This window comes from Tursiops truncatus, chromosome X (assembly GCF_011762595.2).
Source record: "Tursiops truncatus isolate mTurTru1 chromosome X, mTurTru1.mat.Y, whole genome shotgun sequence".
In the NCBI taxonomy this organism is placed as follows: Eukaryota; Metazoa; Chordata; class Mammalia; order Artiodactyla; family Delphinidae; genus Tursiops; species Tursiops truncatus.
The window spans coordinates 120,634,075-120,656,351 of NC_047055.1; the positions used below are offsets into that span (position 1 = coordinate 120,634,075).

Below are 22,277 nucleotides of genomic sequence, written 5' to 3' on the forward strand. Positions count from 1 at the left end.
ATCATAAAATGAGTTTGCCTTACGTTTTAACTGAAAGCACAAAAGGACACCATTTGCTAAGCTTCCAACGTGGAGCCGAGGCTGTTTCTTTCTCTGGGTGCAGGAGGGTCAGCAGCCCACCTCCCGCTTCTTAGCTCATCCACAGCCATCGTCTAACATCCCGCTTCCAGTTTCTTTGCAGCAAAGTGTAGAAACCACTGCGAAGCAGTGAGCAAAGAATTATTCTGGATGTTTACAGGATTTCCCCAGTGCTTTCCAGTTTCATGGCAGTATTTTTAGTGATTCTCCTTTAAACCCTTCTGAATCACTCCTTAGTATGTACAGACTTGGTTTATGCATCGTCTTTCGTTTTGCTTAATTAAGTTACTGACTCTTGGTAGACTGACTACTCGGTTACTAGGAGCAGAGGGGCATCTGTTAGCTGTAGGGACCAGCCAGCACATTGTTTTCCTTTTTTTTCAAGTAGATTTATTGAGCTATAAGTATATACCAGACACTTCACACCTTTAAAGTGTACAATTCAGTGGTTTCCAATCTAGTCACAGAGTTGTGCAACCATCAATTTTAGAACATTTTCATCACCCCTGAAAGAAAACCCTACACCCATTAGCAGTCACTCCCCGTTCCTCTCTCACCCCAACCGTGGCAACCACTAATCTACTTTCTGCCTCTATAGATTTACCTATTCTAGACATTTCTATAAATGGAATCATACCATATTTGGCCCTTTGTATTGCTTAGCATAATGTTTTCAAGATTCATCCACATTGTAGCATATATCAGTGTTTCATTCCTTTTTATGGCTGAATAAGATTCCATTGTATGCATGGACCACAATTTGTTTGTCCAGTCATCAGTTGATGGACTTTTGGGTTGTTTCTAAGCCAGCACATTTTATAGAGGAAGAGGAAAGCACTGGTTAACCAGGAATTATCTGAAATATAGTCTTTTAAGAGTGCATCCACTCGGGGAGATCAGCTCGGTGCTTTGTGACCGCCTGGAGGGGTGGGATAGGGAGGGTGGGAAGGAGGGAGACGCAAGAGGGAAGAGATATGGGGACATATGTATATGTATAACGGATTCACTTCGTTATAAAGCAGAAACTAACACACCATTGTAAAGCAATTATACTCCGATAAAGATGTTAAAAAAAAAAGAGTGCATCCGTTGATGTACTTTATGTAAAAACTAGTTTGAAGTAGGTTTTCAAACCACATTATTTTCCCTGAGCTTAAAAATTTTCAGCATAACACATGGCATAACCCAGTCCATCGAACGTGAGAGAAATAGGCCACATAAAACCTAGAATTCTGGTCAGAAAGGAACCTTCAAGAGAATCTATGGAAAGTGAGGCTTATAGACCTAAAGTGATTGTTCAAACCCCCTAGCCAATGCAGAGATCAGTCTAGAAATGAAGAAGCCCAACACTTTCTCCTTCCCTTCCACTAGCCACCATCTCCAGATTGGAAATGCAACCTAAGAGAGTGAAGGAAAAAATACTTCAATGAAATGACAACTAAGGATGGGATTTTTCAATGAATTCGTGATATAATTCTCTAGTGGGCACTGCAGTTTTCTCCAAATGATTCGTCTGGGTTAATCTAAGCACGAGGCCCTCCCCTGGGAATGTAAAAGGTGAGGGGTGTGAGGACCCAGGCCTGATGCCAAACTGGCCCAGATCGATTAAAGAGAAAACTTATTTTCCATTGGTTGTGGGAGACTTCCCCCTCCCAGCCCGCCTCATATCCACTGGCCGTAAATAAGGATCGGAAAGCTCAGACAGCAACTAGAAGCCATCTGATGATGATGAAAGAAATCAGCCCATTGAGACGAGGTTGAAACTGAGCTTGGAAGGAAGTCATCGGGAGAGACGCAATGGACCAGGCACATGCCCAGTCTTGCACTTATGGTGGTGAGTCCCAGCAGGGATTCTCTTCCTTGCAGCCAAAAGCATCCTGATACTATTCCATACCCAGCCACTGAAGAGCCACAGAAACTCATCCCATTAACTTATCCTAAATGTAGAAGGAATAGCAATGTGTATAAAAGACAATTCTGCACAGAGCTCCAAAATGATAACCTTTAAGCATCCATCAGGACTCCACTGTTGCTGTGAAATGGTCTCTCTTCTCACGATTCCTAGGTTAGACCACTCAACATGAATAGTTTCTGCAGCCCCTGGCACATGTGACAATGTATCTGTTAAAGCCTTAAGTAAAAGCTAATTATAAATGTAAGCCTCACCCCCCAGATCGATACAGGCTCCCCAAGAAGAAACCTGTCTTAGAAACTTGAATTTCCAGTACCTGCTATGATTTCACAAAAACAGTGGCATGCTTGCCACGTGGTGTGTGTTAAAAGCTGGCAGAAAGTGCTGTCAGCTTTCTCTTCAAAGCAAGAGAGTAGAGTACAGAAGCGTGAAGTTAGATGTTTTCCACATATACAAATGGCAGAGAATTTTATTTAAGATACTATGGCTTCCCCTCCATTGCAGCAATAAAATGTGTTATTTCTGTTATTGGGGGGAGGGGTGGAGAAGTGAGATATGTTGCTTTAATATACTATATATCTAAGAAATTATGTAATTTTGAAAATTTTACCTTAAGGAGGAATACGTTGCTTTTGAAATGATCTTTGGTCCATTTTACTTGCAGTAGACATAACACTGTCAATCCACGTTGAATCTGGGCACGCGTTAAGTTTCCATGGATGGGATACCTTTGTGATCCTGAGGACACAATGAGCTACATTTCAAATGAGGAAGCACAAGGGCCCAATTATAATCTTTATTTTTGTCGAGTGGATCTGGCACATTAAGTAAACCAAATGTCACCCTGTTGTGCTTATATCCTTTAGAAGGTCAGACTGCTGCTACCTGTCTTTTCCCTTTAGCGATCTTAAATAACGTGAGCTCGCTTAGAGCAAGCAGCTGAGTACCTGCCAATCCTCCACATCAGGAGGAGGCCCTGCCGTCCCCCCTCTAGACAGATTCTTCTTGGGAGGAGTCAGAGGGTGGGGATTATTTCTCAGTACTTCTTTTCTTCCCATCCATGCCTTTTCCCCCTTGGTGATGATGAGGCGATGGCTGACATTCTTTAAGCCTTTCCCAGCTGCAGGCTCTAAGTGCTTTCAGGTGGTTTGGGAGGTGATTAGGTCATGAGGGAGGAGCCCTCAGAAATGGGATTAGTTACCCTATAAAAGAGACCTCAACGAGCTCTCTCGCCCTTCCATCACGTGAACAAAACAAGAAGACGCCATCCCTGAACCCGGAAGCCGGCCCTCCTTACCAGACGCCGAATCTGCCAGTGCCTTGATCTTGGACTTGCCAGCCTCCAGAACGGTAAGAAATGAATTTCTATTGTTAATAAGCCACCCAGTTGATGGTATTTGTAATAGCCATGTGAACAAACGAAAAGTCAGTTCTATTAATTCTTTTTATGGCCAAGAAAGCTGAGGCCCAGAGATACTGAGATGAGTGAAGGGCTGAGTCGTGGCTCTAAGCCAGCCGTCTGCCTCCAGGACACTCGTTCTTTTTTTCTTTTTCTAAAATTGTGGTATAATTAATGCCGTATAATTTCAGGCGTACAACATGATGGTTCGATATCTGTATATGTTGTACAATGATCATCACAAGAAGGCGTTAACACCTGTCACCTTAGAAATTTTCTTTTCCTTTCTTGTGGTGACTTTAGTTATCTACTCTCTTAGCAACTTTCAAATATGCACTACAGTTTTACTAACTATAGTCCCCACGCTGCACTTTGTGCTTATCTGCTTTGTAACTGGAGACCCGCCCCGCACTCGGGCAAGCGCCAACATCAATGTCAACGTCCTACCTACGAGCTCCGGATTTTGGGTGCTTGTGGCCGTTTGGGATTCCGCATATAAGGGAGATCATATGGTATTTGTCTTTCCGGGTCTGACATTCCACGTGGCATAACGCTCTCAAGGTCCTGCCATGCTGTTGCAAATGGCAAGATCTTATTCCTTATCATGGCTGAACACTAGTCATCTCCCTCACGTTTTCTTTATCCACTAGGCATACTGCTGCATTTTCATCTGCAGCCCCAGTTTAAACCCTCACCTCGTTTGCTAATCCTTAGCCTTAGATGCAGTAGTTTGTTCTGATTCTGAAGAGTCTACGACTGAAGACTTAGTTTAAAACCCTGGAGAATATCCAAACTGATTTCAAGTTATAAATGAAATCCCCTATCAGAGCAGAGAAGTATTGATCCCTGGATACAATCAAGTAGAATTTGGACACCAAGCAGCTCTCATATCCAGGATTCTAGTCTTCTCTCGGAGTGGAGTAATGGTGTACAAACATGATCTTGTCATCAGGTTCACCTGACAGTTTACTTTAGAGGTGGTTTTTCTCAAGAAATACTAGAACCCTATAAAAGGGGTGATTCCCTGCCTGCGGCTCAATTTTCAGTTTCCAGTTACAATACGTGGTTTCTCATAATAATGCCTTAACCTATGCTTACTCAATGACACTTAGGACCAAAACACATGCCAACAGTAATTATTTTCCTCAGATTAGAAATAGTTCATCTGTCTGATGAAATAAGTGTAAAGTTACTCTTAAAAGATTTTCAAAACCTGTTAACTATCAGCTTTATTTTCTTTGAAAACACACAAGTATTTTGAAATGTAGAAGAGTTTAGGGTTGTTGGATTTTTAAAACTCCACACAAAAGAGACACAACAAATGAAATTCATACCAAATGGATCACTCCAAACTGCTACTTTAGTCCATCTACTAATTTAACACTACAGCACTCAAATGAAAGGAGTTCATATTATTAATACTTTAAAAAAAAACCCAAAACAACCACCAACAGTCATCTGTAACATGCTGCTGTGAGTTGAACAACCAGTGTATGGATTTTACTGGTATAAAGAATTTCAATGGCAAACTTAGAGCTCCCTTAAAAAAACAAATGTGAACGGAGACAGTGAGTTGGTGCAACCATTCTACATCTGGGAAAAACATTCTCCTTGTGAATTCTAACAACAGTGGACAAAATATAATCGTGTTTTAGAGTGGGACTGTCCCCAGCACTGCGACTTCAGCCAGACCTTCATGGTTCAGATGAGGCCAAGCAGAGAAGGGCTTCAGGCAGGGGAAGGAATGGGACTCAAGGGTGGGATTAAGTTGTCAAATGCCAGTACAGTGAGGCCCGCTTGCGGGGGGCGGGCAGAGTTACATATCAGAACAATTGGAATTAAAACAAAAATATTTAAAAAGTTAAAACATATACTCCAATGCACGTGCATCATCAAGTCATGGGGGAGCTGAAATTATTCTAGATCAAGGTCCAGTGTGAAAAAGTCACAGAAGCGAAGATGTGCAGAGCCAGACACACTTCAGCCTGGCTGAGCGCATTTCCAGTGTGTGACCGCATTTCCCTCAGGGCTCACTACTGGATCGCAGGGACTTTAGAAATGTTGGTGACTTTTTAAAAAGCGTAACAGAACACTTTTAATTGAAACACTGGACCAGGTCAGAGCTCCTGAGCATCCCATGGGCTTTCAGATCTACGTGTCAGTATGTAAGAGAAAACAGGGAGGAAAAAAGCAGCTCTCTTCATATTTTAAGCAAAGGTCTTTCTCGGAGGTTGTTCAGACTTTTCTAGATTAAATACACAGGCAATGCTACAGGGAGTGCTTCCCACTTCTCTAAATGGGAAGACGACTTAAAATGATGCAGTATCAACTGCAAGGTGGAAACAGAGCTCAGAAGAGCACGTGCAGAGTGCCCTCTGCTAAGTGACATGTAAGGTGTGATGACCCCCTTGACACTCCCATTATATCAGGAGTGCAATTCAGTTTGGGGAAAGTAGTTTAATGTATTGCTCAGAAAAAAAAAATAGTTTATATATTCCCATGTCTGACAAAGCAGTGGTTAGGAAGTCCAGCGCCACCAGGAGACCTTCACCCTGTCCCACACGGCCGAGAGCGAATCCAGAGCCGGCCGGACGTCCAAGATGGTGAACTGGTAGTCGTGGTTGACCTCGCCACCATCGTAGTAGTCAATGACGTATCTGACTTCTGTCCCGCAACGGTTGACGATCCAGTCGTGCCTGTCAAAAGGCAGCTCGTACCTGGAATGAAAACATGGCGGCGGGGGTTAAAACGCTGGTGGGGTGTTCAGCTCGGGTTTAGGCGGTGAGCAAGGCGGTGAGGCCGCGCGTGGGGAGGCCTGCTCTCGGAGTCCACGTCTAAGGGGAGGTGAGACTCGGAGGTCAGAACAGTCCACAGCGCTGAAGGCTGGTGGGGCTGGAGGGCCGGAGGAGCCCCGGTCAGAGGACAGCTTATCTGCTGCAAGGGAATAAGGTCAACGGCGGAAAGACGCCCAGGCCTGGGAGGTCAGCTGAGGTCCTGCAGAAATGCGGGTGTGAGCTGCAAATCCGACTACAAGAGGAGCGCTGACTGCACAGGCGGACAGAGATGGAGCGCGGGAGGAGGAGGGGACAGCTGCGAGAACACAGAAGATGGCTTGGTTCAATCCTGTAAGAATTAGACAGGAAGCAGCCCGCGGCGCCCTGAGCAATCCGCCCGCCAGCGGCCGCCCTGCGGGAGCGCAGGTCTACGGCTGGGCGCCGGTGACGTTTTGGAAGTTAGCACCACTGTTCTTCCACTGTCTGGTTTTGCTGCCAAGAGAAAGCAGACCCTGACCTGAGGAACAGAAAAGAACATGTCTGCACTGACACTCACCCCATCCAGGAACGAATTCTCGCCCTTGGTGAATACTCTTTCGCTTTCCCTCCAAACCGGATCAGTGATGGCCCACAAGGACACTCCCTAGAAATTCCCAAGGAAGAAAACTCTATTAAAATATTTTCTTTCCCTTGAAAAAGAGGGTGTTGCAGTTTCTCAATGATACACATTTTTCTGTAGGCATTTTACATAATACCACATTTACAGAGAAAGGTAACTTCGAAAAAATTCAAAGAAATAGCCCTATTCGTTAAAAATTCTGTGCTTTACTTCTGGATCAAGTACGTTTTACTCCCCGCCTTTCGCTCCATACATCTGCGCTGCTCTTGGCAGGAGTGAGGAAACAGGGCCTTTCCACATGGGGTGGGGGTACACTCTCAGGAAGGAAAGTGTGAGGCATCGGGCATCACGCTTCGCTTTCACGAAGAGCAGCTGGGGTTTTTTCAGATGAATATACGAAAATCCTATACTCTTCTCTCATTTGAAACCAATAAACAGCCTTCGTGAGGAAAGAAAACTGCTGGCTGATTCCCTAGGAACTAATGTCATCAGTGTTGGAACCATCTCTTTAAGTAACTGCATACAAGCTGACGGAGGGCAAGGTTCTGCCTAGACAGTCCACTCAGCCTCTGGGCAGACCCTGGGCTTGGACGTCCCAGGTGCCCGCCGGCCCGCGCGCCGGCACTGGGGGGTCACGGTAGGCCTAGCACGAGGCACACGGCAGCGGCCCCTGTGGAGGGAGGGGGAGCTCCCGGAGGCCACCTGTCTGGGCAGCTGCTGTCATTGTTGAGACAGGTTTCGGCCTGGGCGGGTCTCTCTAATGAACTGGGAGGGAGCAAAGCACCCCGAGTGTGACGGGCCCCCAGGCGAGGACTAGCCGAGCTCCTTCCCTTCTCGGCTCTAACGACAGCACACTTTCAGCACAAGTGGCTGCAGACATTCGGAGCCCCCGTCACGAGCCAGCCAGGAGGATGACGCCTGCCTATCCCGGGGAACTGAGAGGGGAAGCGTGGCCAAGTGACACCCAGGGAGTGACTAATGAACTTCAGAGTCCAAGCATGAAAAAACAAACAGCACCTTAAAAATCATTACGTGGATTTTACCCAAGAAATTAATCACTCGCATTTTGCCATGAATTAAAAATATTAGCCACCGACCATGGTCAAATCTGGCTCCGTGGAGACTCCAGCCTCCGCCCCACGCTTCTCCGGGGGAGCCCTCAAACCGCCATCATTCTGGAAATGCTAAGTTTGGGCCTCACCCCAGACTGACTGAATCACAAACCCTAGGGGTGAGGCCCAGCGCTCGGTATTTTAACAAACCCGCAGGTGATGCTGATGCAGCTACGGCATGAGGACCGCGGCCCTGAAGAGACTGATGGCCCATCGCCACTAGCTCACAACTGCATTTGGTTAGTCTCCCTGAGAAAAAGGGCCGTGTGCAAAGATGCCTCTTGATGTCTGCTCCTAATGGGGAGTCAATAAACGCTGCTGAGTGAACAAACAAAACTGGTTTTCCCAGCTCCCTGTGGGCAGAGAGCATTTTAGAATCTCCCAACCCCCATGCTCTGCTTGCAGTGGACTCTGACACTCCTGTTGAGAGCTGCCGTCTACGGCCCCTCCCCTTGAATCTGGGCAGGCGGTCATCAAAGGAGAGGCAGCTTCCCTGCCGCTTTCTGGAACTCTAGCTCTGGGAACCCAGCCACCATGGTGTGAAGAAGCCAAAGCAGCCACATTTAGAGGCCATGGGCAAGTGTCCCGGCCGACAGCTGGTATCACTTACCAGAAGATGCCAGCCCACGGCTGTCAAAGCCACCCCTGACCCCTGGGTCTCGGTGGCTGAGACCCCATGCATCAGGGAGCAGAGACGAGCCATCCCTGCTCTGTCCTTTCTGTACTTGGGACTCACCAAACCCACGAGCATAATTAACTAGTTGCCATTTCACATGGCCGAGCGGGGTGGTCTGGAACAGGCCCACTACCTAAAATGTTTTATCAGAATAGCACATTGTTTGAATAAAATGCTTCTCTATTTCTTTTCATAGAAAGTGGCAATGACATTAGGAAGATGCCGGAAGGATGTTTTTTAAGACTTCAAACAGACTTACGTAGCGTGAAGGGCTTCCCACTTCAAAATTTCCTTCCAGGCCTGCTCATTGTTCTGGTTGTGAATTCTAATGATATTATACATGTCTTTCTGACTAATATCCTCATCCTTCCATGTCCACCTAGGAAAGAACATTTTGGTAAAACTTGACAAATATTACTGAGAATGCCATGTATTCATTTCATTGAGTCACCAAAAATCAGATTTACCCAGATATCAAGGATCCATCTATTTTTAAGGTGACACTTTTTCAATTGGCATCACGGATTCCCTACCTTTCCCAAGTATTTTATATAGTAGTGTTACCTTTTTTTTTTTTTAAACTATTACTGGCTATGATGGGTTAATTTTACGATGAGATTAACATTTAAATGGGCAGAGAGTGCCCAGATCTAATAGCTGAAGGCTGAAACAGAACAAAGAGGCTGAGCCTCTGCCAGTAAAAGGGAATTCCTTCTGCCCGCCTGCTTTCCAACAGGGACATCGGTTTTTTTCCTGCCTTAGGACTTGAACTGAAACATCGGCCCTCCTGTGTCTCCAGCCTGCCGAGCAGATTGTAGGACTTCTCAGCCTTCATAACTGTGAGTCAATTCCTTATCACTAATCTCTCTATATGTATAGAAAGACATACACATCCTGTTAGGTCTGTTTCTCTGGAGAATCCTAATACATTGGCCTTGCACTTATATTCTGATGAGTCTGAAAAATCAGTTGATTATTATAAACATTTACTGTACGTCTGGGGGATTAAAAACCTCTTTCACATTTGATTCATCTAAGAATTAAATGTGAAAGACGTTAGATTCACGAGCAAATTTATACCCTCAGTAATGTGCTTACTCACTCACCCTTTCCTTAACATCGCATTCCAGAACATCTGTTCGGAAGGATAAACCCACTTTTTATCTGAATCTGCCCTCGGAATAGATGACTCCTGTCTCACAGTAGATAGTGCAAACGGCTGATCGGGGGCTGGCGTCTGATTAGGTGGTGGCATCTAAATAAAATAAGTGGGTTTTTTAAAAAAAGGTTAGAGATATAAAGTTGAAACAATATAATGAACTACTTCCTAGAAAGCAAGGCATCACGAACACAGCACAGGTTCCCTATTAGACCAGCGACATCAAAGTTGCAGACTCTCAGGTCATCTGGCTGTTTCTCCTCGTTGTTTTGAGTTCTCATAAATGGTAAATGCACGCTGTACTTAAAAATTTGGTCTCTTTCTCCTCAAGGATTAAAAAGTAAAAACTAATACCATGATGGGCAGGAACTGCTACAAATTCCTGGAAGAGAGAAGGTGGGGCTATGTATATACATGTGTGTTTGTATGTGTGTATTTATAGACAGACAGATAGCAGCATACCACTGCCTTCTCGATGGCATTCCACTGCTGGCTGCCACGTGACACTGCACCACCCTTGTCACTGCCGTACAGGCTGGCACCCAGGTGTGCCTTAAGAGGCGCCCCAATCTTGCAGCGTGCCTACGAGGTTTCCCCAGACCACGAACACCTCCGAATTCTAGCTGTGCTCCTAACTGAATTTCCTGCCCTCCTAAAACTCTATCCCAAAAGGCAATGTCCTCTGGCCTGGCTTATTCCTGGTCAGCCCACTCTGGGGCTTCGGGATGGCCCTTTGCTTTCTCAGGTGCTCTCTGAAACTACACTTAGTGACACATTCTAGATTTTCACTGTGGATGGAATATCAGACTTCTCTGTTTTCAAAGGACAGAAGAATCAATCCTAGCAGTTTGTCTTGGAGTCTGTAAAAGCATCTCTGCATAAAAACTTTAGGAAGAGGGGCCGGGCGCGGATTACCAGGTTAGAAGGATCTAGGTTCTCCTTATTCTCAGCCATCGCGCCGGTGACGGGACACTGCACGTACTCGTACGCGCGTTCTTGGTGCGCAGGCACAGAGTCCGTTTTGCTCCCACAGGTTGGGTCAGATGGCTCGGCACGCACTGCACCGCCTGAAATAGTTGAAGGGTAAAAACAGTGTCACCACAAAGGCAGGACATCTGCCTCTCTCATCCTGGGCCCAAAGAGCTGAATGTTTGACTAATGACCCACCAGCACAGGCAAAGCCAGGTTGCTACTGTTCACAGCTGCCAGGAGTTAAGCTAGTCAACATTCTAACATCCTAAAGACCAGCAAAAGGTTCGATAAATTTACCTGCCCCTTGAAAGAGAAAGGGGTACCCATTGGCTTACTGTGTCATTCCCCTAGTAAAAATAAACCCCAAAGCCTCAGCATTTGCAAGAGAAGCTACTGCCCACACCAGGGTTTTAGTAAGGGGTGGAAGGTAGCTGCTGTGAGCTGCTACAGAGGAACCTCCGTGGGGCCGGGGGCCACATGTGACTGGGTCTCCCTGATTTTCTGTTCCCAAATTCCAGACAAGATCCAACCCCAACCGGGACACAGGAGGCCAGGCTTTCATTACTGAGGCCTTCTCTCAGGGACTGGGGACAGGAGATAAAAAATGAGCAGAGGAGCCTTCAGAAAGGCTACTGGAGAAAAGAATGCCACTCTGCTTGTGCGTTGCTCCAGGACTAAAACAGGGCACAGAAAATTAGCACTTGGCCGAGGTTCTATTCCCTGTCAGCAGATAGCAAGTTTATCAAGCAAGGGCACACATGAAAGAAAACGTTCCACAATCCACGTAGGATCCAGATGCCACTTAAGAGGAAAGCTCTCCAGCTGCAAGAACAGCAGCGGGCAGGGTAATGAGTGCCCAAGGATCCTGGGTACTGTTGGAAGCGAGTGTGCGGACCCAGAAGGTGGTGTAGACTCAGGAGGTGGGGGGCAGGCATTGGGAGAGCTACGGCCCAGGAAGACAGCGCTTGTGTAAAGGAACCCTTATCTTAAGCAGCAGCAGTTGGCACCAGGAATACACTGAATGCTGGGTGCCCTACACGAAAAAAGATGTTTCCTTTCACTTCCTTTCCTCTGCTTCTCCTCCCAGACCCTCATTCCCTAGGACCCTGTACAGCTGTCTCCTGAGGGGTAGAGGGAGACTTGTTCCATCTCCTCTCCTCGCCACCATTCCAAGTGCCAATCTTCTCTGGGCCACTGGTCCCAGCTGGGTGTTGCAGAGAAAATCCTGTTTACATTTTTCGTATTATATAACCACTAGCCCCTTCGATCTCCTACAGATACCTACATTCTTTCCTAATGCAAATTCAGCTGACGGCTCTCCTGGATACACAGCGAATGAAATCAAACCGTACACAGGGCTCTGTGATTTCCTGGGGATGCTCAGAGCAGGCACACACCTGTTTCGTCCAAGTCTGCCTCCATTCTTTCCTGTATGAAGAAAGCCCAGAAGAGCACTGGACTGGTCCTTATCCAAGGTCCCAGAATTTTCACTGGCTTTGCCATTTACTAGCTGTGTGACTTGAAAGTTTCCTTAACTATAAAACAGGGGGAAAACCTACCATGCAGGATTATGAGGATGAGAATGTAAACTCCACTAGGCAAAGGATTTTTGTCTGTTTCGGACACTGCTGTTCTCTCAGTGCAAAAACAAACGCACAAAACCCATCAGTGCCTGGCACAGAGTGGGCAGGGAGCAAATCCTTGCTGACTGACGGAGGGAATGAACAGCTATAACTGTTATATAAAAGCTATAACTGTTATAACAAGGGAGTGTCAGCACTCAGTAAGCATGCAACACTGCTTCCTGCCCTCACGTCTTAAAACAAGAAGTCACACGTCAGGTGAATTCAGGCCATACTTTTACATGGACAATCTAAAGCGGAAGGTGGACCGATTAAAAATGAAAGCATTTCCATTCTCCCCTTTGCACTTAAAAAATGAACAGCAAGTCCATCATACAATGACTTTTTTTTTTTAAGACGGACCATTTTTTTTCTTTTTGCTGTACGCAGGCCTCTCACTGCTGCGGCCTCTCCCGCCGCAGAGCACAGGCTCCGGATGCGCAGGCCCAGTGGCCACAGCCCACGGGCCCAGCCGCTCCGCGGCACATGGGACCCTCCCAGACCGGAGCACGAACCCGCGTCCCCCGCATCGGCAGGCGGACTCCCAACCACTGCGCCACCAGGGAAGCCCGATGTGGGCCATTTTTAAAGTCTTTATTGAATTTGTTACAATATTGCTTCTGTTTTATGTTTTTTTTTTTTTTTTTTTTTTTTTTTTGCAGTATGCGGGCCTCTCACTGTTGTGGCCTCTCCCGTTGTGGAGCATAGGCTCCGGACGCGCAGGCTCAGCGGCCATGGCTCACGGGCCCAGCCGCTCCGCGGCACGTGGGATCTTCCCGGACCGGGGCACGAACCCGTGTCCCCTGCATCGGCAGCCGGACTCTCAACCACTGCGCCACCAGGGAAGCCCTATGTTTTGGTTTTTTGGCCGTGAGGCATGTGGGATCTTAGCTCCCGACCAGGGATCAAACCCGCACCCCCTGCATTGGAAGGCGAAGTCTTAACCACTGGGACTGCCAGGGAAGTCCCGGCAATGCCTTAGTTTTACACAGAGAGTACTCCAACGGATGGAGGAGTAAAGCTGTCTTAGTAAAGAAAGACAGCGAGATCTAGACGAGGGTTTCTCAGCCTGGGCACTCTTGACATTTGGGGCCTGTTTTAAGGGCTGCACTGTGCATTGCAGGATGTTTAGCAGAACTCCTGGCTTCTACTCATTAGACACACCCTCTTCTCTCAGTTATGACAAAGCAAAAATGCCTCCAGGCGTTGCCAGGTGCCCTGCAGGGTGAGGGGGGGAGAACCGCTGAAGTAGACAATGGCAAACTCTGGGGGTGGGGGCTGATGTATGGGAAGAATCCCTACACTCTCATGTACTATCTCCACCATCACACTAACCCTGTGAAATATCGTTATTATATCCTCGGCTTACAGAGGATGGGTGGAGACTTAGAGAAGTAACTTGTCTACAGTCACATACTTGTAAGTAACAACCTAAGGAGTGAACCCAGGTCGCCTCACTCCCAGGCCTAGGCGCCTCACCAGCATGCTGTACTGTCTCCTGAGGATTCTTTTGAGAATTCTCGTTTTTATTTCCTAGACAAAGGGTAGATTACCTTTCATTTTCTCTTCATGCATTGGGCATCCCGAAGGCGGGGCTGCTGTCTGATGATCTGACGTCTGAACTGCAACATCAGGGGTAGATACAGACAAACCCATGGTTGGAATCGCAGTGTTGAATCCAAGCAAGTCTAAATTCACAGGTGCCAGAGCAAAGAGATAGATTAATGCTGATGCCTGGGCTCCAACTACTCCCTTAGTGTTTTTTGGGGTTTTTTTCCCCCGCTACGCGGGCCTCTCACTGTTGTGGCCTCTCCCGTCGCGGAGCACAGGCACCGGACGCGCAGGCTCAGCGGTCATGGCTCACGGGCCCAGCCGCTCCGCGGCATGTGGGATCTTCCCGAACCGGGGCACGAACCCGTGTCCCCTGCATCGGCAGGCGGACTCTCAACCACCACGCCACCAAGGAAGCCCCCTTAGTGTTCTTAATCTGGCCAACGCTTGTTTCTCCTCCTCGTCACCCTTATGGAAATGTGCTGGGCAGGGACGCCACTTCGCCCTCCACTTCGCCCTCGAAGTGGAGCTTTAGCATATCACCCACTTTGGGAAATACTAGTGTGAAATCTACACCACCTTTGGGGACACGTTTCTAAGGGTGTGCGGATTTTGGCGGTGACGTGAGGAGGTCCCTGAGAAGTCATGTCACAGCGAGGGGGTGTAGGCCCGGGGTTGGGGAGAAGGGGGTTCTAGGTGGTGATCCGATGGGAGAAAGGAAGCCCACTGAGTCCAGATTAGACCCCCGGCCCTGGAGCTCAGCGAGGGTCTGGGAGTCTGGGAAGGGTATGGCGTAGAAAAAAAGATTAGAGGAAGGAAGAAAAGGACAGTAGAGGGCAAGGCGCGGCCAGAGTCTTCCTGGCACGGTCCCCGCGCGTGCTACCGTCGAATCCCAGGATCTCAGACCCCCACGGCCTCAGCCAGCCCGCCCCTCCGCACCTGACTCCGGTCCCGGGCTCCGGCCCCGCCTCTAACCGCCAACTCCGGCGCGGAGTGGCAGCGACCCGCCGGCACCTCCTTCCCCTCGCTCGGTCACTGCAGGCTGCCCCGGTCACTGCAGGCTCTCTTGAGCGCCGCTACTTCCTCTTCCGAAGGCGGAACTTCCGGGCGCGTGGAAGGCGGGCACGCGGGCTGAAAGGGAAGGGCTTCCGTCAATCACGGAGGAGCAGGCCCCGCCCTCTCCTTCCTCGGCCTATAAGTGCGAGTGTCCCTCGCCGGCCCCGCCCCTCCTGGCCAGAGCGGGCAGAGAGAAGCTTCGGCTGGACCAGAGACTTACCGTAGAGTGACGTTCTCTGCTGTAGCTGCTTCAGGCTGCGGAGGCGTTGCTTTGGAAGAGTTCGTTTTAAAATTTCTATCTTTTAAATTGTATCCCGTCAGTTTTAATTATAGTAATGACTCAAGAAACATCAGTAGGTGTGCAGAACTGTGGCCGACTCTGGAGATCTAAAAATGAACAAAACAAGGTCCCGGCTCCCCAGGTCTTCTTAACTGGGTGTGTGGATTTGAAGGTTTGTATTTTCACTTGCCTGTAGCAGAAATTTAGCCTTTTTTTTCCCTTCAGGAAGGCAGGCAACCAATCCTAGTAGTGTTAGCTATATGTGGCACTGGTAGCACTCACAGAGAAATAATGTCACATATGATGGTTATTTCTGTCTCAAAATACTATTCATCACTACTTTGAAATTAAAGTAAGTTTATCTTGTTTTTTAAAGTGTTAATAAGAAGCATATGTCTTTCTGTATCACCGTAGTGGATCTGTGAAGTCTCTTTCCAGGAATCGCCCTCTGCCTAAGAGAACTGCTTCAAGCAAAATCACATTCCCTCTCTGGGGACAGGTTGCTGCCTCTGAGTCGTCTCTGCAAGGGTACCTAAGCCCAGGCCCCTAGCCTCAAGCGCGACAACTCAGAAGGGCCATCCCAGCTTCAGAGCTGCTCCTAGGGTCAGCTGAGGCTTCCACTGTGACTGCATCACAGTTCCATTTCTCCTTTTGCCCTGTCTTTCTATCACTCTCTCGAAGCTGTTCATGAGAACCTTTTTTTTTTTTAAGATGTTGGGGGTAGGAGTTTATTAATTAATTTATTTATTTTTGCTGTGTTGGGTCTTCGTTTCTGTGCGAGGGCTTTCTCTAGTTGTGGCAAGCGGGGGCCACTCTTCATTGCGGTGCGCGGGCCTCTCACTGTCGCGGCCTCTCTTGTTGCGGAGCACAGGCTCCAGACGCGCAGGCTCAGTAGTTGTGGCTCACGGGCCTAGTTGCTCCGCGGCATGTGGGATCCTCCCAGACCAGGGCTCGAACCCGTGTCCCCTGCATTAGCAGGCAGATTCTCAACCACTGCGCCACCAGGGAAGCCCCATGAGAACATTTGTATGCACAAATCTTGTGGAGTCTCAGCCTTTTTAATAAGTGTAATTGTTATTTAGGTTTGGTGAGGCCGGCAGATTGGGAAACAACTACCATTAAAAAGGTAGTTTATTATACTCACAGATCCCAAGAGATGGAGGACACACCACACCGTGGGGCGCCACACGTGGAGGCGCTGGGGTTGATCACGAGGCAGGAGGAGAGAGGGGGACTGTGGGCATGAGCCTTTATTATGGTTTCCATAAGAAGGGATGGGCAAAGCAGGGCAAGCAGGTTTAGAATTGGCTAATTGGAATAATTTCAGCAGGCTCTGGAGCATAGGGGCTGTCCCCAGTTGTTTGGTACCTGGCCCTGGGGTGATAAGGGCAGGTGGATAGTGGCCCCGAGTGTGACATCCCAGAAAGGGAGGTGATTGGGGGGTGTGAGCTTAGATGCTGAAGTCGGGGAACTGACCAGCCTCTAGCCAGAGCGTCAAAACTGGATCAAGACAGCATTAAAAAAAACTCTGTTACATTGGTGTATATTTCCTGGGGGAACCTAGCCTAATCTGTTTTTTAAAATATGTTGATAACTATATTTCAACATACAGTAGACCCTAGAACAACAGGGGCTTGAACTGCACATGTCCACTTGTATGCAGGGTTGTTTGTTTTTTTCCCCCCCCCAGTAAATACTACAGTACTACACCATCTGGGATTGGTTGAACCGCGGATATGGAGGGTTGCCTATGGACGTGAGCTTCTTCGAATTTGGGGATCCGTGGTGGGTTCTGGAGCCAGGCCCCCTCGGATACTGAGGAGCGACTGTAATTGGTTTCTTTTGTAATTTCTTGTATTTTATTTTATGCATGTAAAAATATTATTCTGAGAAGATACAGACTTCACCAGATTCCAAAGGGTCACATGGCACCAAAAGGGCAAAAGCCTTTGGTAATTGAAGAGACAGGCATGCAAACAAGTAACAATATTTACATGTCAGTATATGTATGTGCAGACTATTCCTGGCCAAAAAGGAAGAAGTGACTATTGTGAGGATGATGTGCAGGAAGTGGGTGGAAGGGAAAGTGTAAGTAACAAGAATGCTTTATAGAGAAGGAGCTGCTAACGTCGCGTGTTACAGGAAGAGTGGTAGGTGGGTGAGAAGACTGGCAGGACACCTTCGACCCCAATTTCCACTCTCTGAATTGTTTTGTCTTGTTTGTCCCTCCACATTCCAGGTAACACGCTAACACCAACATGCACACACAAACACATCCCTCCCGTCTGCCAATAGTTATAAACAATTTTGGATAAATCACGGTTTAGTATTTATGTTATTATGACTCTAAAAATATTCGTAATGACCAATGATGAAATTTTTTCTTGTATAACTTTTCCACTAGAATTTAATACTTGCCTTGTTTTTCCCCTTTGTGTAGTTTTAAATGATTACCCATCAGCATTGTAAATCTCCTCTCAATGCATTCAAATATATCAACTACTCTTTATGTTTCCTTTTTTGGTTTTTTTTTCCCTTGGGTCCTCACTCTTGAATAAACACCTCACCTCTGTCACTGCCCAGTTCTAGACTGTTTGGAAATGACTTCTGCCCATTGTCTTCCTGGGACTTGCTGTCAACCTTTTCCTGCCCTGTGCTGGATCTCTGGTTTTTGGATACCGTGTATTCTTCTTTGCATTGTTTTGGGAGCACATCAGTTTTTGAGGTCTGGAAAATCAAAAAATGTCTGTTTTACCCTCCCACTTGACTGCTAGCTTGGATATATAATTCTAGGTTTAGAGACATTTCTTTCAGAATTGTTAAGTGATTGCTTCATCATCTTCTAGTTCCCACTGTTGGTGTTGAGAAATCAGATGTCATTTCTTTTTTTTCTTCCTCAATATTTTTAACATCGTCTCTTTCTTCCAGTGGCCTGAAAAGATGTGCCTTGATATAGACCTCTTTGCTTTCACTGGCTTGGCACCTGAAGGGACCATTCATTCTGGATACTGATATCCTTCATGTTAGGGATATTATCTTATATTATTAATTTTCTTAATAACTTGCTCCCCTCCTCTTTCTTCATTCTCTCTTTTAAGTAACTTCTATTACTCATATGTCGGATTCCCAGACTGGCAGTCTCATTTTCTATCAGTTTTTCATTTTGTTTTATTTTTTAGGATATTTTAAAAATTTCCCATCCATTTTATTAGGTTTATTTCTGCTCATGTATGAAGTTTCCAAGACATGTATGTATTTATTTTTATGTGTATGTGTGCATTTGTGTGTGTGTATATGTGTGTGAGTATGTGCATGTGTGAGTATGTGTACACGCACATATACAAGGCAGTGTATACGGGTTTGCCAATCCATGGTAATGTGATATGAACTGCTGCTGTCAGACCCAGGGTTTAGCAGAGAGGAAAAATTGAATCTCTTTTAGAGTTACAAACAGAATTTATGACTGGTCCTGGTAAAATTAGTCTCCTTTCCAAACCTGCAATTACTTACGTTTACAGTGTTGCTTTTGTTCTCAGAGCTCTCACAATTCCTCATCCCTTGCACAATTCTCATTTCCCATAATTCCATTTCTCCTATAATTCCCCATCTCTTCCACAATTCTCCATTCTCTCTCACAATTCTCTGTTCTCTGATAATATTCTGACCTCTTTCACAATTCCCCCATTTCTTCCCCAATTCCCCCCCAATTCTGTTTTTTCCCACAGTTCCCTGTGTCTCCCACATTTCTGTGTTCTTTCCCAGAATTCCCCATGCCTCCCACAATTCTTTATTCTTTCCCTCAATTCCCTGTCTCACTCACAATCTGTCTTTTCCCACAATTCTCTGCTTCTCCCATAATTCCTTTCCCACAGTTTTTGTGGTGGAGGGGTTGTTTTAATTGTTTTCTTAATTGAGATATAGTTGATGTATGTTATATTAGTTTCAGGTGTACAACATAATGATTTGATATATGTATATACTGGGAAATGATTACCACAATAAGTCTAGTTAAGATCCATGACACACTTAGTTACAAAATTTTGTCTTGTGATGAGAACTTTTAAGATCTACTCAACTAGTGACTTTCAAATATACAACACAGTACCATTAAGTACAGTTGCCATGCTGTATATGACATCCTGAGGACTTACTTATTTTATAACTGGAAGTTTGTATCTTTTGACCACCTTCACCTATTTCACCCCGCCCCCAACCCCCAGCCTCTGGCATCACTAATTTGTTCTCTGTATCTGTGAGTACATTTTTTTAAGATTCTACTATAAGTGAGATCACATGGTATTTGTCTTTCTCTGTCTGACTTCTTTCACTTAGTATAGTGCTCTCAACGTCTTTGCATGTTGTCACAAATGACAGGATTCCATTCTTTTTATGGCTGAGTAATATTCCACTGTATACAAATACCACATCTTCTTTATCCATTCATCCATTGATAGGCAGTTAGTTTGCTTCCATGTCTTGGCTATTGTAAATAATGTTTTAATGAACGTGGGGGTGTGTACATCTTTTCAAGCTAGTGTTTTCATTTCCTTTGGATAAATAACCAGAAGTGGAATTGCTGGATCATGTGGTAGTTCTATTTTTACTTTTTGAGGAAACTTCATGCTTTTTTCTTTAGTTGCTACATCAGTGTACATTTCCACCAACAGCACACGAGAGCTTCCTTGTCTCCACACGCTCATCCTCATTTCTTGTCTTTTTGACAGTAGTCATTCTAACAGGTGTGAAGTGATAGCTCATCTGGGTTTATTTGCATTTCCCTGATGATTAGAGATTTTGAGCACATTTTTATGTACCTGTTGGCTATCTATATATCTTCTTTGGAAAAATATCTACTCAGTTCCTCTTCCTATTTTTTAGTTGGATTGTTTGTTTTTTGCTATTGAGTTCTTCATATATTTTGGATATTAATGCCTTATCAGATATATGATTTACAAATATTTTCTCCCCTTCGGTAGGTTTCCTTTTCATTTTGTTGATAGTTTCCTTTGCTGTGCAGAAGCTTTTGAGTCTGATGTAGTCCTACTTGTTTGTTTTTACTTTTGTTGCCAAATCCAAAAAATCATCTCCAAGACCAATGTCAAGGAGGTTACTGCCTTGTCAACTTGTAGGAGTTTTCTAGTAGGAGTTTTATGGTTTCAGGTCTTACTTTTAAGTTTTTAATCCATTTTGAGTTAATATTTGTGTATAGTGTATAATAGTGGTCCAGTTCAATTCTTTTGCATGTGGCTGTGCAGTTTCCCAACACCGTTTATTGAAGAGACTGTCCTTTCCCCATTGTGTATTCTTGGCTCCTTTATTGTAAATTATTTGGCCATGTATGCATGGATTTATTTCTGGACTCTCTATTCCATTCCATTGATCTATGTGTCTGTTTTTATGCCAATACCATACTGTTTTGATTATGGTAGGTTTGTAATATAGTTGAAATCAGACTCTGTAGTGCCTCCGGCTTTATTCTTTTTTCCCAAGACTGCTTTGGCTATATGGGGTCTTTTGTGGTTCCATACAAATTTTAGGATTGTTTGTTCTATTTCTGTGAAAACATGCCATTGGATTTTTTTTCTCTTTCTTTTTGGCCACACCACGTGGCATGCGGAACTTCCCCTACCAGGGATCGAACCTGTGCCCCCTGCAGTGGAAGCGTGGAGTCTTAACCACTGGACCGCCAGGGAAGTCTGAAATGCCATTGGAATTTTGATATGGATTGCATTGAATGTGTAGATTGCTTTGGGTTAGTATGATCATTTCAACAATATTAATCCTTCCAATCCATGAGCATAGAATATCCTTCCATTTATTTGTGTTTTCTTTGATTTCTTTAATAAAAATCATATATTCGGTTGGCCAAAAAGTTCGTTCAGTTTTTCTGTAACATCTTACAGCAAAACCCGAATGAACTTTTTGGTCAACCAGTTTTCAATGTTCAGGTCTTTCAACTTCCTGGGGACTTTATTCCTAGGTATTTTATTCTTTATGTTGCAGTTGTGAATGGTAATGTTTTCTTAATTTCTTTTGCTGCTAGTTCATTATTAGTTTATGGAAATGCAAGTGATTCCCACAATTCCCTGTCTCATGCACAGTTCTCTTTTCTTTCCCACAGTTCTGTGTCACTCCCACAATTCCACATGGATTCCACAATTCTCTGTTTTATCCCAGAGTTCTCCATCTCTCCCATAATTCCACATGTCTCCTATAATTCTCTATTCTCTCCCACAATTCCATGTCACTCCCACAATTCCACATGTCTCCCATAATTCTCCTTCTTTCCCACAGGTCCTCTTGTCTCCCATAATTCTCTCTTTTTCCTACAGTTCTCTGTTTTTTCCCGTAATTCCCTGTCCCTCCCACAAATCCATGTGTCTCCCGTAATTCTCTGTTCTTTCCCATTATTCCCTCACTCCCAGAATTCCTCCTGTCCCCCACAATTCTCTCTTCTTTCCCAGAATTCCCACTGTCTCCAACAATTCTCTATTCTTTCCCACAATTCTCCACTCTCCCTCAATTCTGTTTCCTAAATTTCCTGTCTTTCTCATAATTCTTTATTCTCTTTTGCAGTACCCCATTACCTCTCACAGTTTTTGCTCTTCCATCATACTCTGTTCACTCCCACAATTCTCTACTTTCTCTCCATTCTCTCCCGAAATTCTTTGGTCTTTCCCATAGTTCCCCTTGTCTCCCACAATTCTCTATTCTCTCCCACAATTCCCTGTCACTCCCACAGTTCCACGTTCTCCCACAATTCCCTGTCACTCCCATAGTTCCATGTGTCTCCCACAATTCTCTATTCTCTCCCACAATTCCCTGTCATTCCCACAGTTCCATGTTCTCCCACAATTCCCTGTCACTCCCATAGATCCATGTGTCTCCCACAATCCTCTGTTCTTTCCCACAATTCTCCATTTCTCCCACAGTTCTTTTTTTGTCCCCTGTTACCTCATTATTTATGACAATTTTTCTCGCATAAAACGTATTTTCTCTCACAACTGTCTATTTTTTCCTTGTCATGGTTCTTTCTCAGTGCCCCAATGCCTCCAGCAATTCCCCTG

The 22,277-nt window shown here is 45.7% G+C and overlaps 2 protein-coding genes and 1 long non-coding RNA gene across 5 annotated transcripts in view; 2 read left to right on the top strand and 1 right to left on the bottom strand.

Moving 5' to 3' along the window:
- Positions 1-2,855: 2,855 nt before the first annotated feature.
- LOC141277584 (uncharacterized) lies at positions 2,856-12,484 on the top strand. 2 transcript variants are annotated; one of them, XR_012329198.1, is made up of 4 exons: positions 2,856-3,340; positions 9,333-9,409; positions 10,061-10,125; positions 11,979-12,484. It is a non-coding gene; the product is annotated as an uncharacterized lncRNA (long non-coding RNA). The 2 variants fall into 2 exon arrangements; XR_012329199.1 differs by lacking the exon at positions 10,061-10,125.
- HCCS (holocytochrome c synthase) lies at positions 4,591-14,960 on the bottom strand. The gene is made up of 7 exons (XM_004327299.4): positions 14,814-14,960; positions 13,877-14,011; positions 10,645-10,796; positions 9,677-9,825; positions 8,830-8,949; positions 6,720-6,806; positions 4,591-6,106 (listed from the first exon to the last, which is right to left on the bottom strand). Exons 2-7 carry the CDS (start codon positions 13,977-13,979, stop codon positions 5,908-5,910), a joined length of 810 nt encoding a protein of 269 aa, XP_004327347.1. The 5' UTR covers positions 13,980-14,011; positions 14,814-14,960; the 3' UTR covers positions 4,591-5,907.
- A 239-nt stretch (positions 14,961-15,199) lies between these two features.
- MID1 (midline 1) overlaps positions 15,200-22,277 on the top strand; it is a 671,868-nt gene continuing 664,790 nt past the window's right edge. For both annotated transcript variants that reach the window (XM_073798991.1, XM_033849640.2), the window contains exon 1: positions 15,200-15,382. The gene's annotated coding sequence lies outside the window, so the exon portion shown is untranslated. The remainder of the gene's footprint in view (positions 15,383-22,277) is intronic.

Bases quoted from the DNA above. Each gene is read 5' to 3' on its own strand.
- HCCS (XM_004327299.4), bottom strand. From the start codon at position 13,979: ATGGGTTTGTCTGTATCTACCCCTGATGTTGCAGTTCAGACGTCAGAT. The intron at 8,950-9,676 runs GTGAGTGAGTAA...GTTCTTTCCTAG, and splicing joins AATGCGATGTTAAGGAAAGG to GTGGACATGGAAGGATGAGG. The intron at 6,107-6,719 runs GTGAGTGTCAGT...TTTTCATTCCAG, and splicing joins AGAATTCGTTCCTGGATGGG to GTACGAGCTGCCTTTTGACA.